General features: G+C 34.3%; 1 protein-coding gene across 2 annotated transcripts in view; it reads right to left on the bottom strand.

Moving 5' to 3' along the window:
* Positions 1-374: 374 nt before the first annotated feature.
* LOC145668959 (uncharacterized) overlaps positions 375-16,241 on the bottom strand; it is a 590,098-nt gene continuing 574,231 nt past the window's right edge. For both annotated transcript variants that reach the window (XM_081737250.1, XM_081737251.1), the window contains exons 11-12: positions 14,269-14,430; positions 375-3,555 (exon numbers count right to left, since the gene is read on the bottom strand). In XM_081737250.1, coding sequence (XP_081593376.1) covers positions 1,825-3,555; positions 14,269-14,430 — 1,893 coding nt within the window. In that variant the 3' untranslated portion in view covers positions 375-1,824. The remainder of the gene's footprint in view (positions 3,556-14,268; positions 14,431-16,241) is intronic.

The raw sequence follows: 16,241 nt of genomic DNA on the forward strand, positions 1-16,241 counted from the left end.
GAAATTTTAAGGACAAAAAAAAAAAAAAAAAAAAAAATTGGACAGGTGATGTATATTGAATATATATATAGATAGATATATATCTGTTTATACTGCACTCACTCATTCTTTATAAATAGTATGTTGCACACAGAAAATATGTTTCTTTGTATATACTATATATATATATATGTCTGTTTCTCTCTTTCATTCAGCGGAAAAAGAATAATCACACTTTGCTGGTCACAACTCCATTTAACTGAGCTTTTGCTTCTTTTTTTTTTTTTAAATAAACATATACACTAGCTAGATTTGGGAATATCAGAATTACAAAGAATATAGTTTCTTCATTTACTATGACACAGACAGAGAGTATAGTATAGTTGGCAAAAATATATCATCCCAAAAAATGGGCTTTATTTTTTTTTTTACAACGCTCTTACCAATCTTAAAATAATGATCTTTTAAAAATATCTTTTTTTTTTTCTGTTGCAGTTTTGGCACACGAAATATCATACCACGGTGATTTCTGATATCCTATATATGTATATATCTGAACATAATGCAGAAACAAAAAAAATATCTATTGTACTATACACAAAACTTCTTTTTCTTAAAATTCTTTTACTGATTTATACATATGTCCCTTGATATATATTTTTCACATTCTTCTTCCAGATAGAAAAAAACACTTGAGGTGGTTCAGAGAGACTAGCTTCGGTTACTGTCGGTTGATAAATTAGCTCATATGTATATTTTTTTCAATTGTACATGTCCCCGTATGTATGTATATATAAAGAGTGCTTCAAAATCTTATATATATATAGACAAGTTTCTTTCGTTTTTTGAAAAGTAAGTTTCAAAAATTAAGCAGATCTTAATTTGAGAGCTGCACAATAACACACATCAATACAAATTTTTAATTCTCATTTAAACCAAAAGAGAGTTAATTTTTTTTTAATCAAAAATATTTTAACACAATTTTAATTTAAAAAAAAAAACTTCGGAAGCACCACAGTCTTTCTTTCACAAGTAAGTTCTTTTAGCACATTTTGTACTTCTGTACATCACAAAGAAACAAAAGTTTATCCTTGTTTAACAAGTCATTTTGTTTCTTTATATATATATATATATATATGTAAGAACAAACAAAACAATTTTTTTTTACAACTGGTACATAAAAATTACACTATCATTAAATGAATATCTATGTTATATATATATGTATTTTTTTTTACAACGAAACGTTTATATTTTGATCATTATAATCGTGCCACTTTTTTTTGCCAAATGTTTATTCCATTCAACTCTTATCAAAACTCTTTTTGTTATCATATATAAATATATACCGTATATATTTTTCATATGAAACACTGAACCTCGTTTTTTGTAACGTACTAACAGTAACAATGCATTTCGAAACAGATATATGTATTTTTAATGCACATACAAATATATATCTGTTAACATATTTGATAATACTTCATTCAATTTTTTTTTTTGTTCACACAACACAAGAATAAATGAACTGAAATTGTCATTTGAAGAATAATTTTTCTGATTTTTGTTTTAAACAAAAGAACGTCAACATCTTAACAATAATGATATCGTCTCTTCATCTTTGATGTGTAAGACGTTAATGATAAGGTTACGGTAAGGTATTAAATCTTATGCCTTAATGTCTCTGAGTGTTTGTGTCAAAGTTGTATTTGAAACTTGAGAACGCAGCAGTTATTTTGTGGACTGTGAACGAAAAGAAGGCCAACATGCACAAAGAAGTGGCAATGTAGACTCTCGAACGTTGCTCCCAGTGGTTTCTACAGAAACTGTGGTATCAGCACTCTGTCACTTAATATCTCGCTGCTCAATGGACGGTTTACCGACAGCAACACTTGGAACTGTGTTCAGTGAACTTTGAGGTTGCAACACTTCTTCCTTCCCATGCTGCTGATGATGGTGATGGTGATGCTGATGATACCTTTTACGGAAACTTCCAACTATAGATGACATTCTACTTTGCGCTTTTCCCATAGATGACGTGGATGTTGCTGTTTTAGTAGGCAATGCCTCTTGACTATGCGGTTTCTCGCTTCCTCGTAATTTAGAGAAGAAACTTCGTTTGGAATCTGGACTAAGACTACCTTTTTTCCTCAGCATACGCTTGTTTTGAAGTACACTGTCCAGACTTCCTGACCAGGTTTGTTCTTGATTCTTATGCTGTGGAAGTTTTATTGGAGTGTTGGAAGATAGCGTTTTCGACGTGGCAGAACCATTTTCAAGGTCCTCCTGTGACGCTAAGTTTGGAAGATGACTACTGGAGCCTGCTTCAGTCTCTTTAATTGTAGGATCAAGGAGAGATATGCCTTTGTAATTAGATGAATTTTCCTGTTGAATAGAGAACTTCTGTTGGCATTCATTTACAAACGTGTTTTCACCTTCCGAAACAAAAACAGGATCAACAATTTTAACTTTCGGCTTCTCTGATAAAGTCTTGGTTCCCTCAATAGTATTTGATACACAATTATCACCTCCACTGTTTTTACCTACACGACTCTTCCAATGTTTGCTCACTTTAGGATTTTGATGATTGTTCTCGAGTTTCTGAATGCTGACACCTTTGGCTGTAGCATTTGTCTTTTTAAGAAAAGCAAATCCCTGAGAAAATCCTTTGGCATGAGATGACGGCGCAGAGGTAGAAGCACTACCAGAATTTCTTACATGTCTCTGTTGAAGTCCACTCTTAGATGAAGATGTACCGGTACTATCACTATCCTTGTCGATGTTGAAGGAGAGCTTTTCAGTTAAACTTCGTAAACGTGATAAGATGGAAGTATCCTTACCAGGTTTTCCAGAAGCTTCGACATCATTGTCACATAACTCTCTGTTTTCAGCCATACTGCTGAGGGAATTATCCTCATAATCAGAACTAGGCTTCACTTTCGACGAGTCCTCTACTGTATTCTCTTTTTGAATCACTTTGTTTTCTTCTTGGCACACTGATAAAAACGCCGATTTATCCTGACTACCTTTTCTACTTCCGTACCTACCTTTCCTACTAGCGAACACATTCATATCTTTGTCATGCGACACAGCTTCCGTTGAAATCTTAAATTTGAGAGTTTTCTCACTGACGTCAACTTCAGTAATAGTTTCCAATTCTTCATCTTCATCGTCGTCTTCAGTTTCCTTCCCTTCATTGATGTCTTCCTCAAAATCTTCATTTTCAGGTACTTCATCTTCGTCATCCCTTTTGACTGCTCCTTGGCCTTCTTCCTCTTCACATGATTTGGATCGTGAGCGCGTGCGTGAAAGAATGTTCCTCCTCGACTTCATGCTGTGGATACTTCCAGATTTTACCATCGATGCTCGTGGAGACGCTGCACTGCCTCTTCGTTCTAAACCGCCATGAATATCACCGCCACCTTCTTCCGCATTTTCGCTGTCCTCTACGCCCATCTTCAGTCTCATTTCCTTATCTGAAACATCTACGCTCTTGCGATGCTTTTCGTCTTTGGCGGCTTCGTTAAGTTTGCGATAATAGTCCAGAGCATCACGAACTGGTTTAATTATAAGATCCTGCAAATATAAGAAAAGCAATGTCAAATCAGCATCTCACACAACGTAAAATGTGAATATGTGAATGTTCTTAATATCATATGAATAAACACAATCACAAGTATTACTAGTCTATAAACAAAAATGACATGCTTTTCCCTCAATGATGTTTACTTTATTTTTTGGTTAGACTACAACAGATGGGAGGATATTTCTTTAAGAGGCCCCAGCACGGCGAAATTAAAATACTGCTAATTTTACAGTAATTATGTAAAAGATAATCGAAAAGTGGAACAAGAGCTCGCTAGACAATATTATTTTACACGAGATACCGTTATTACAACTCATTTATCTGCTTTCAACTTCCAGCCATTTAGAAAATCGACATTTTTTTCGCATTTATAAATGACTGCAAATGGAAAGCTACTACGTGACTCGTGATAACGGTACCTTATGCAAAATAATATTATCTAGGGCGTTCTTGTTCCACATTTCGATTATCTTTTATCTATTTGAAGATATTACATAATTACTGTAAAATTAGCGGTATTTTAATTTCGCAGTGATTAGGCCTCTTAATGGTAAGATTATCACACATCCCCAAGGAAAATTTGTCCCCGTGGTACCCTGAATATTCTTCTGACATGTTCCAGGAGTTCTCTAATTTCATGTTTTCGATTTCACCAACTTAACTTTAGGGTGTCCGAGAAGTCCTTCCCTGATTACAGAAATTGATAACTCAGGCTAGAAATAAGATAGAAATATGAAACTGGTGTTGAATTGTTTACAAACTATAAAAGTTTTGGTCACATCAGTACACTTCCACATGAGCACCCTTGGTAGCACGTAGCATATCTAGGCGATATTCAATTTCCATCCACACATTAGCCAACATCACTGGAGGGATCGATGCAACGACTGTGGTTATTCGTTGCTGCAGGGTTTCAAGATCTGGTACACGTGTTCGGTAGACCTTTTGGCATCTGTAATTCACGTGAGGCCCTGCGCACCGATTTCTTAGGACTTCTCAGAAAAGACTGCCGCACAGCTTCCACCGTGTCTGCTGAGGTTCTTGGTCGACCAGACCTCGGAAGGTCAGCAACCGACCCTGTGTTCTTGAACTTCTCATACCAGGCTTTAATGCTCTTGACATCAGGTGGAGTCCTCCCAAATGTTGTCTGGAACTGTCTCTGCACCGTGGTTGGTGATCGTGTCTCATGGTACCACAGGACACACTGTGCCTTCTCCTGGTTGGTTGGCATGGCTTCTTGGGCTTCTTACTTACGTACTACAAACCTAAAACAAAAAAATTGAGACTTGGTAAAACAGAACAAACCTAACACAGACAAAAACTTTTATAGTTTGTAAACAATTCAACACCAGTTTCATATTTCTATCTTATTTCTAGCCTGAGTTATCAATTTCTGCAATCAGGGAAGGACTTCTCGGACACCCTGTACTTTTGAGTTTCCTCTACAAAAATGGAGACAGTTAAATATCACACAATGAATGAAGATCTCATCCAGTTTCAGTAGCAATATTTTACCTCTTGCTATCATTGAGAAGTTGCTGGGTTAAGAGCCTGACATACTAAAAATAGTACAAAATTTACAATTTTCTTTTGCTTGTTTATTCATAAGTGAAAGGAGATAATGAAATGTAACTTACCACAATCATAGATAATGTTATTCTCCAACAGAAAATATGAACCTGAAGAATTTTCAATGTTGCAATCCTTACAAATTACAATGTTGCCAGAATAACATTTCACCCAAAATCTAAGTTAATGCAGCGACTAGAGAAACACATTCAACTGCATTTGATTACGGTGATAACGGTTGTTTTGGTATTCTGTGAACAACTTTTTAAGTAACATTATTAATTAATTTTAATAACTGTATGTTAAAACTATTTTGTTAATTACAAACTAAATACAACTATTATTTAAAAGTATTTCACAGGGTTCCAAGACAACATAACAGGTAATCAAATTATGTTGAGTTCGTTCCTCTAGTCGTTGCCTTAACTTAGATTTTCGAGGAATTGTTATTTTGGCAACACTGTAATTTCTATGGATGGCAACACTGAACATTCTTCAGGTTCATATTTTCTGTTGGAGAAAAACATTATCTATGATTGTGGTAAGTTGCATTTAATTATCTCCTTTCACTTATGAATAAACAAGCAAAAGAAAAATGGTAAATTTTGTATTATTTTTATAGTGCGTCAGGCTCTTAAACTGCTAGAATTAACTATATTTTGGGATGTTGAGTTTAACCTGTACCATCTTTGTATTTTTAGCTCATGCATTTATATGAAGAAGTATTAGTATTTTTTTCTCTGAAGTAAGCTGAAACTTTAATGATGTGATTTCCCTGACTTCTTTTCCAAGTGCCATTCTTACTTTGTGAGAATGAATTTGTATTATGTGAATGCATTTAGTTTTTCTAAGGTAAATAGACTTTTGTTGAATTGTTATTTCTATGTGAAAACAGGAATTCGTACGTAAATAATCTAAGTGCCAATCTGTTTCTTTGTAGTTTATAGCAACGATCAAAGATAGCGTTTACTATATGATCATATGGTGAATATAAGCATTTATTTTTAATACCCGAAATTTTTACATTTGGCACCTGACTCCTTTGCAACCAAGTACATTCACTTATAAACATTTAATACAACTACTAATGATGAAACCTCTTGGTATATGACGTTTTACGATGACCATGCTATACAAACAAAGAAGAATTTTTGTAACTCTTCTCGGGTCAGGTGAAGGTATTGACATCCGACATTTCCAATGCATATATCGCATTCATCTTTAGGTATCGTAATGAAGAGACCGGATACGAGAACATGTATATGTATATATAGTGACTATTTAGAGGCAGAGCTATGAATGGGATCTTGTGATTAGCTGAGAAAAATGCTGACTTCTGATTGGCTGAGGGATGCTGGCACCTGATTGGTTGTTATTGTGGCTACGAGAAATGGCTTTGTTGAATGTCTGTTTTTGTTCCTGAAAGGAGTCGGCCATATAGGACTGAGTTGGAACCCATTGTCTCTATTGAGACTGTTCCTTTCCCGTGAGATAGCTATGGTTTCCTTTATTGTTCTGTCTCAAAAATTACTGCACTTGGCTACTATGCTTACGTCTCCGGTCTCTTCATTACAATACCTGAAGATGAATGCGATGTCTGCATTCGAAACATTGGATGTCAATACCTTTACCTGGCTGATAGCCCGATATGTTACTAAAATCGCGTCGCCAGGAAAAATTCAATTCTTTTTCCAAATAGGGAAGAAATTGAAAGGAAAGAACAAAGTTGGAGGGAATCTTTGGAAGATAGAGGCCTAAAAATTAGTAGAAAGAAAATAGAATTTCTCGAGTTCAACGGAGAAGAAAATGGGTAAGTAAGGACAAAGAAATGGGGTAAGTAAGGCTACAAGAACGATTAAATGAAGTGATTTCTTTTAAAATATTTAGACTCATATGTCGCCCAGAATGGCGACTTGGGCGGGGAAATAACACACGGAATGCAAGAGGGATGGCAAAATTGGAAGATAGTATGTGGTATTCTGTGTGACGGCAGAATCACGGCAAAGAATAAAGAAAGGATTTACGAAACATTGGTTGGCCAGCAATGATTTATGGAGCAGAATTATGACCAATAATGAAATCGTGTGCAATAAATAAATAAATAAATAAATAAAATGAATGTTACTGAAATGAGAATGCTGAGGGATAACAAGATGGATGTGTGGGATAACAAGATGAAACAAAGAGAGGAATGAGAGAGTAACAGGAACAACCAAGGTTGAAAATATATCTAAGAAAGAAGACTAGAGTTGTATGGCAAGCTAACGAGAAGAACAAACGACCATGTGGTCAGAAGAGTAATAGCAATAAAAGTGGATGAAAAGAAAAATAGAGGGAGATCAAGATGGAAATGGATGAATATGGTTTAGATTTACTACAGGACAAAAGGCCCAATAGGAAAAAAATTGCAGGACAGGGCTTTATAGAGAAGACTCATAACAAACGTAGACACCGCAATGGATGAACATGTCTACTAATTGAATTTTTTTATTTTTAAAGTTATATATAGTAGGACGTCGATAATCCGGACGTCAAAAATTCGAACGCGGTCCCTAGAAGCTAGTGACAGTACACTAATTGAGTTTTCTTTGTGTGAAGTCAATGTTTTTACAAAAGCTCATTTATATGTAATTATTTGTCATACATATTTTTATTTTCCCTTAGGCCTATAAAAGTTAAGTTTTAAGTCAGAGTTACAAAAACAGTGTAATTTAGTGCACGAGCAGATTCTTCAGAAACATTAAATGTAAATAGTCTTACGTACGGTATTGTAATTACTGTATGCACTGTATAACCACTGTATCGATAAAAGATCGTACCGTACAGTATATTTATGCCTAAATGGCATTTTCCTGGTCATTTTCGAAAACCCAAACAATTTGAAAATCCGAACTACCTGTGGTCCCAATTAGTTCGGATTTTCGACGCCCTACTGTATATTAAAATAATAAAACATACTCACATAATAATCCCCAGATAAATCAATAGGCTGAAAAACCTAGATGATCCAGGTACTCAAAATACTTAACCTAATCTAACTTTTAGGAACTAAACTTTCGTTGAGTGTTTTCCAGCTACATAACTAAAGTAAACCGGACGCTTTCCTTTTATACTGTGAGCTCCCTTGAGGCAATATGATTAGTGTACTCGTCGTTGAACGCGGGAGACCAGTGTTCGAATCCCCATGGGAGCTCATGTGGTTTGGATTCCACGCCCAAATGTAGGTCTCTACGTCTCATATCGCCTCGTTGCTGAAAGGAACGCTAAATTTTAATCCAACCAATCAACCATTTTACACTTTACTTATGGTGAAAAGTGTGTGTAATAGGTCACACATATACTTAAATTAAGAATTTAAACTAGTTTAGTGTGTGCTAAATAAAATGTAGATTAGATTTTAAAAAAAGTAATTTTTAAAAATAGAAAAGAGAAGCAGAGTATACACATTGGAAATGTCATTAAATTCTGTAAAAAGAAATAAAATGAAATCGTAAGCTCAGTCTATAGCAGTGATCGCCAAACCGTTGATCGCATGCTACTAGTAGCTCGCGGGAACATTTTTGGTAGATCATGTTAACCATGAAGCCAATGTCGCTTCGATTGGCTAACCTTGATTCCTACACTGAGCTGACGCTAACGACAGGAGGCGCTGACCACACGAACTGCTTGTTTTTCCCGCGCAACTGCCATTGTCAGCCTCATCTCACAGTTGATTGTATACGCGTGGAGTTGTGCACATTAAGAGTTTCGTGTGTATATTAGACATTTACTAAACGTTACGTTTTTCGTGTGTATATTAGACATTTACTAAACGTTATGTTTTTCGTGTGTATATTAGACATTTACTAAACGTTATGTTTTTCGTGTGTATATTAGACATTTACTAAACGTTATGTTTTTCGTGTGTATATTAGACATTTACTAAACGTTATGTTTTTCGTGTGTATATTAGACATTTACTAAACGTTATGTTTTTCGTGTGTATATTAGATATTTACTAAACGTTATGTTTTTCGTGTATATATTAGACATTTACTAAACGTTATGTTTTTCGTGTATATATTAGACATTTACTAAACGTTATGTTTTTCGTGTGTATATTAGACATTTACTAAACGTTATGTTTTTCGTGTGTATATTAGACATTTACTAAACGTTATGTTTTTCGTGTGTATACTAAACATTTGCTAACATGGATAGATTGATTTCATATTTACTAGAAATGTAAGTTTATAGGCAATAAACAAATGTAAGTTAAAAAAATGTTGGGAGTTCTTTTGGTTGGTAGCTCACAGTAGGATTTAAAAACGGTACGGTACCAGTGGCGAACACTGGCTTATCTCAAAAGCAAATATCACATACTTAGACAACAAATAATATTCCCTAAAATTCTCGAACATTCCTAGAGTGACTGGAAAGAGTAAAGAATTTCCATCATATATTCATATATACTAATATGTTCCTCTAAGTCAATTTAATAGTACTTTCTCACTTGAAATAAATTTTACGTCTGGTTCAAAAGGGGATCAGTGCTAGTACTTAAATCAAAATTATTGGCATAAAAGAAAGTATCACTTCTTTAATACTATTTTTGCTTTACATGAACATTCGAATGAGTCGATGTTTTAATAATATTTATAATAACATTTTTTAAAAAAAAAATATTTCAGGAATATACCTCGTGAGGATTACAGGTATCTAAAAAATAACATGAACCTGGTAGAAACATTTTTATTATATATATAATCAGCTAATATAGTTGAGATATTTTGCATCAAACATAATATTCATATTCGTATACAAAATACAAATGAGAAATATTTATACACGTTACAGAGTACACAAAAAGAAAGTTGAGAAAGTGATTCCTAGCAGAAAATGAAATAAAAATTCTTATGAACATAAGGGAGAATTGCAGTTGTGAACATTTTTCAGGCCACTGGATGAGGTGTGGTTCACCAATATCTGTATCCCCATTGAAATGGTACTCAGTACCTTACAAAACCAGACAACTCATTGTGAGGAATAATCAAGTTTTATCGTCAGTACAGGACAGATGAAGAATTGCGCAAAACTGTGTAGATAAGAGCCTTTCGAACGAAAACTTCTCAGTTGTTCCGCAACAATGGGAAAGAGGCCATGGAGGCGCGTACATCTGTGTGTTTACAGCACAAGGAGCACATACGGATCCACTGAATACATAGTTTGTATATGTAAGTACTCAACTATAATATGTACTAAGTAAATAAACTAAAATCACACTGACGTTGCTGTCTGTGATACTCAAACTTATATGTAAGGGGACTTTTCGAACACCCTGTGCATGCACGCACAAATTATTTAGATATTTTGATTAAATATTCTACAAGCAATATCGTTCGATTATTTAACACTATTTGAATCTACTGCAAGCTATATATTGTGTTCTTTCTGTATAAGCTGCACACTTTTGTCTAAAAAATATAATTAAAAATTCACGCCGCGGCTGATGCACGTAAATGATTAAAAAAAAAAAAAAAAACGTACATAATGAAATACAGCAGCATTTAGTTGGTGCATGTGTACCTCAACCATGAGTCATTATTGTTGTCGTATTAATGTCTTGTCATTCAATTAAGGGGAAGAGTTAAACGGTTGTTGGTCATTTTAAGGAGAATTTGTTTCTGCTAATTAACTTTTTTCACTTAGCTAAGGCTTAAAAGGACTTTATAAAGGCTATTTAGTAACAACTTATACACACACAATTTACCTTCCCTGAAATTGTAAGCAAAGATTAATGATGCTATTTATGTACACTCATGTCCAAAATGATTGTCACATATCTATAACTGTCTTCTTGTAAGAATATAATTTGATAATCATTTTGCAGGATACTTTTAATACTGATACTATGTGTATAATCGGGAAATGTATATTTGTGGTAAATTTCATAGGAAAAGAATTATAAATACGAAAATTAGAATGAGTAAAACAAAATGTTGCTAAATGGACAAGAAAGTTTTATTTTCGTTTTATGTGTCTTATTTACTGCTCTTTTGACATGAAATTTGACACATTTTTGCCGATTATACACTTACTAACATTATAAGAAATACCGCGCTAATTCGTTATCAAATTATATTCCTACAACAACATATTTATAGACATGCGACAATAATTTTGGACATGAGTGTACACAAAAATACGGTAGATTGCTACCTGTTATGACAAATTGGCGGACAACATATTTCAACCTTGTTGCGTCCTAAGTTGGTCGTTACGGATATACTGCAGGTTGCTACGAAAAATTTTCTCAGGGCTCTCTTCCATATGGGGCCGCGGTGGCTCAGTGGTAGACCCCTCTGGTGCATGGGGCCCCGGGTTCAAACCCTGCCCGCCAAGTGAATTTTGTGGTGGACAAACACCGTGTGCGTGTGTTTGCTCGGGGTTCTCCCGTTTCCTCCCACTTTCTTCATTCCACCATTTCATTCATTTCTCATAATCACCGTTTCCTTTAGCTTAACCGGCATAATCGTGGGACGTAAAACTCAAAGATTTCATTTCATTTCATTTTCTCTTCCATATGTTCAAGTAGAATGATTCAAATGTTCCACTACATCGCTATAAAGGTGTTTCACTCGCACTCCGTCCTTGATTTTCGCTTATAACAATCAAACTATTGATCATATTATAATGAAATTTGCTACCGTGTACCATGTGTGTGAGAAGCATGGTAACATCCAGTAAATGCTGGAAACAGTCACCATCAATATCAATGCATGTTTGCATAAGAGTCTTTGTGATGGTTTCAGAAGGTAGCCACTAATCTCTCTATATAAAAATGAAAGCGACTATGTTTGTGATTTCATACCTCTTAGATCGACTCGACCAAACTCGATCAAATTTTCAACATGGATAAGGTTCGGGACTGAGATTTATTATTATTATTATTATTATTATTATTATTATTATTATTATTATTATTATTATTATTTGACTTTGACGGTACAACGTAGGAGAGGTGAGCGGGAAATATATACAAATAAATAAAACTTAATAACTCTTGAACCACGAGATCAATTTCGATCAAATTTGCCACATAGATGAGGTTCGAGCCTGGGATGATTTTTACCATTTCACTTCGATGGTGGAACTTAAGGGAGGGGGATATACTTTAAAATGATCAAAAATGACCGATATTAGCGTCGAATCCATAGTTTTCGGGGTCGTTGAGATTAACAGTGACACTTCTGATACCGTTTAAATCCAAATTCAGCAGCGCAATTTGGGGAAGAAATATATATATATATATATATATATATATATATATGGGGTGTTTCAAAACAATACCGACAACGTTTGGGAGGAGATTCCTGACACCAAGATAAGACAAAAAGTGTAGACCAACCTGAGTGCACAAATGCTTCATTTGGAAGTTATAGGGTGCTGAAAACATGAAAAAAATTAATTTTAAAGGTCCATAGCTCCAAAACTATGGGACCTACCGTATCGGGTCAAGGCTTCACTTAGGAGCTAATATGTGCACTATCCAAAAATACATGTTTCAAAATTCTAAGGTATTCACGCAACAATTTTTATAGAAGGAGTTTGGCTACGGGCATATAATCTGAAGTACTCACTAACTACCTCTATAAAAATTGTTGTAGAAGCATCGCAGGATTCTGAAACTTAGGTATTTGGATAGGGCACAAACTAGTTCCTAAGTGAAGTCTTGATCCGACTACGGTAGGTCCCATAGTTTTGGAGAAATGGACCCTTTAAGTTCATTTTTTTTATGTTTTCGGTAGCCTATAACTCCAAAAGGAAGCATTTGTACACCCAGGTTAGTCTATGCTTTTTGTCTTATCTTGGTGTCAAGAATCACCTCCCAAACGTTGTCTATGTTTTATGAAACACTCTGTATATATATAAATGATAGAAAACGACCGATATTAATGTCAAATCCATAGTTTTCGGGATCGCTGAAGTGAATAGTGACACTTACGATGCAGTTTAAATCCAAATCTAGTCCTTTATGTCCAAAATGGCTCTATTGTCCCCGTGTTAAGAACGGGTATGTTGCTATATTCCGCGTCACCCGAATTGACATATGGCATCAGCCAATAAGCTCGCAGTGCGCTTTATTAAACCTTCAGGGAGGAATATAATCATTCATAATTGATTTTGTTTGTATTTGTGGACAATTGTGAATGGTTAGATTCATCATTGAAGGCCTGGTAACAGCGCATTGTGAGATTATTGACTGACACCATACGTCAATTCGGGTGACGCGGAGTATAGTAACCACTAACATATCAGAAGTGACAGTCAATTTCGAATGCTGTCTTCAGTTCCACGATAGTTTGTGGCTTCTTGAGATACAGTAGATCTTTCGTTTCAGCATATCATATAGGAAGAAATCCGAATCCGATTACGTAAGATCAGACGATCTGGGTGACCGACATGATACGAGCAAGTGGTCCATCATACTGAAAATAGCCATTACAGACGTCTGATCTTACTTATTTATGGGGAAAAAATATGAAAAATTCTCCCACAGACTTCTGTATTCACTGTTGTGTTGAAAATAATGGAAGCAACCGTACGGTTCCCTCATAAGCGCACTATTCTCGAACTTTCTCAACATTAAGAACTATTCGTGTACAATGTTAGATGTTTCAATATCCCATAGCCGAAAAACCACGCGTTGTCAAAGATTGCTGGATAGGTATTGATAAACTACTGTAACTAACAACAGTGTTGCAATTGTTGTACACCAGTAACAGAGTATTCCACTTCTAATGACATTACTATGGTTGTCGTACGTTAATGTATGTACATAGCAAATTTAATTATATTATGACCAATAGTTTGATTTTTGTAAGCGAAAATCAGGGATCGAAAGTAAATGAAACAACCTATATGTGGAATCAGTTTGGTAATTGGTACCTTTCAGGGGCGGATCCAGGGGGGATCACGGCGATTTTTCCCCCCAGAAGAGGAAACTTTCTTTTTTCTATATAAATAAAACTCATCCCAGAGTTTGGAGCTCTTAAAAGTGGCTCTAAGTAGCAGTATTACAACCCACCGCCTCCCCAGAAGTCCATCCTGGATCCGCCCCTGGTCCCTTGTAGTGCGTAACTCTAGCTTCTTACCTGTAGTTCTGGCAAAAGTTCTCCCAGGGCCTCAAACAAAGGAAGTAAGACGTAGCCTATGAAGCTGCACTGAGAAGAGGGTTTGGTCACCTTCTCACGATCCATAAAAGGAGTTACTGGGAGACCTTCAGCCTTCTCTGCGTCGCTTTGAGTGAAAAATTCCTGCAACAAAAATATATACTCTTAAGACTCATGATCTTGAACTGATTTTACCTTTATACCGTAAAGATTAGGAATTTTTTAAAAGTTACATCCATACATAATCATAATATTTGAGCAAAAGTGCATTTATTTATTTATTTATTTATTTATTTATAATAGTCCTCTACAGAGCCAAACTCCATTTACAGAGGAACATATGTACATAATTACATATGAAATACATATATATCTATATACTGAAAGAAATAAAAAAATACATGTAAACAAGGAAAAATACAAGTTAAATAATAAAAACAAATTAAAATATTAATAGTATAAATTTAAAAGAAAATGAAAAATACGAAAAAATGAAAAATATGAAAAAAATGAAAAATATGAAAAAATGAATAATATGGAAAATAAAAAAGTCTCAGGCATAGGTTCAACTCATAGAGATAAGTCATAGAGGCAACATTTCTTAATTATTTAATTAATCCATACATAATGTCGTTTCAAAATATTATTTTTGAGTATACGCAAATATATAGCGGTAGGATAAGAGAAGTCAAGATCCAAGCTGGTCTGATGAAACCAGCTGTTTGAAATTCTTACAAGCTCTAACTATGAATGAGTCCTGGTGAATTGTAATATGAGATCTCGTTATGTTAAATATTAAATTCTTACGCAATGGTCGTTTTGGTATATTGAAATTAATATATTGGAGCAAATTACAATTATCTGTTACTGAGTTTACTGTCTTGTACAAATATGTTTGCTGAATAAGGAAACGTCTACTGTAAAGAGAATGCATATCAAATTTAAGTAAAAGAGAAGAATAAGAGATCTTATTTTTAGTTGCTGATATATGATACAATTTGAAATAAAGATGTTTCAAAAATTTAAATTGGACTCGTTCTATGTTATTTGCTTGTAATTTGTGAATAGGATCCCAAAAAGAGCACAACAGTATTCCAACTTACTTCTAATCATCGCTATAAAGAGGTGTTTTAAAGCTTGGATATTATATAGGTCTCTTGTACTCCTTATTAAAAACCCTAGTGCCCTGTACGACTCTGCAATAATTTTTTTATGTGACATTTAAGTGTAAACTTATGATCTAGTAATACACCTAAGTCATTAACAGAATATACTCTTTTTAACTTTTCACTATTAATCTTATACTCAAAAGATGGACAATTAATTTTATTTGAAAACGTTATAACATTACATTTTTTATGTTAAAATATAATTTGTTTCTGATACACCATTGCAGACAACTATTAATATCTCTTTGTAGTTCATGTCGATCATTATTCACTTTTATAGCTTTAAATATTTTCATGTCGTCGGCGTATAATAAACAATTACTATATTTTACAACATTTGGTAAATCATTAATGAATAAGGAAAATAGAAGTGGGCCCAAATTTGAACCTTGTGGTATACCTGAATTAGCTACGTAAATAAAAGATTTTACAAAATTATAATTGACAAAATATGTTCTACCTCGCAAATAAGAGATCATAATATTTATCAAAGAGGTTGAAAATCCCATAGCCAGAAGCTTATTTATTAAAACCGTGTGATTTAATTTATCAAATGCTTTTTGAAAATCCGTATAAATTACATCAACGTAATATCCATCATTTATAGAACTTGCAATAAATTGAGAAAAAGAAGTTAAGTTGGTCAAAGTTGAGCGTCCTGGGCAAAAACCATGCTGAAAAGGTGAAATATAGGATTTGACATGCGAGAAAATTCTGTTAAATAAAATTTGTTCGAAAATTTTTGAAGGGACTGAAATTAGGGCAATAGGTCTATAATTTTCAATA

The sequence above is a fragment of the Thermobia domestica genome, chromosome 13 (genome assembly GCF_964235325.1).
Source record: "Thermobia domestica chromosome 13, izTheDome1.hap1.1, whole genome shotgun sequence".
NCBI lineage: Eukaryota > Metazoa > Arthropoda > Insecta > Zygentoma > Lepismatidae > Thermobia > Thermobia domestica.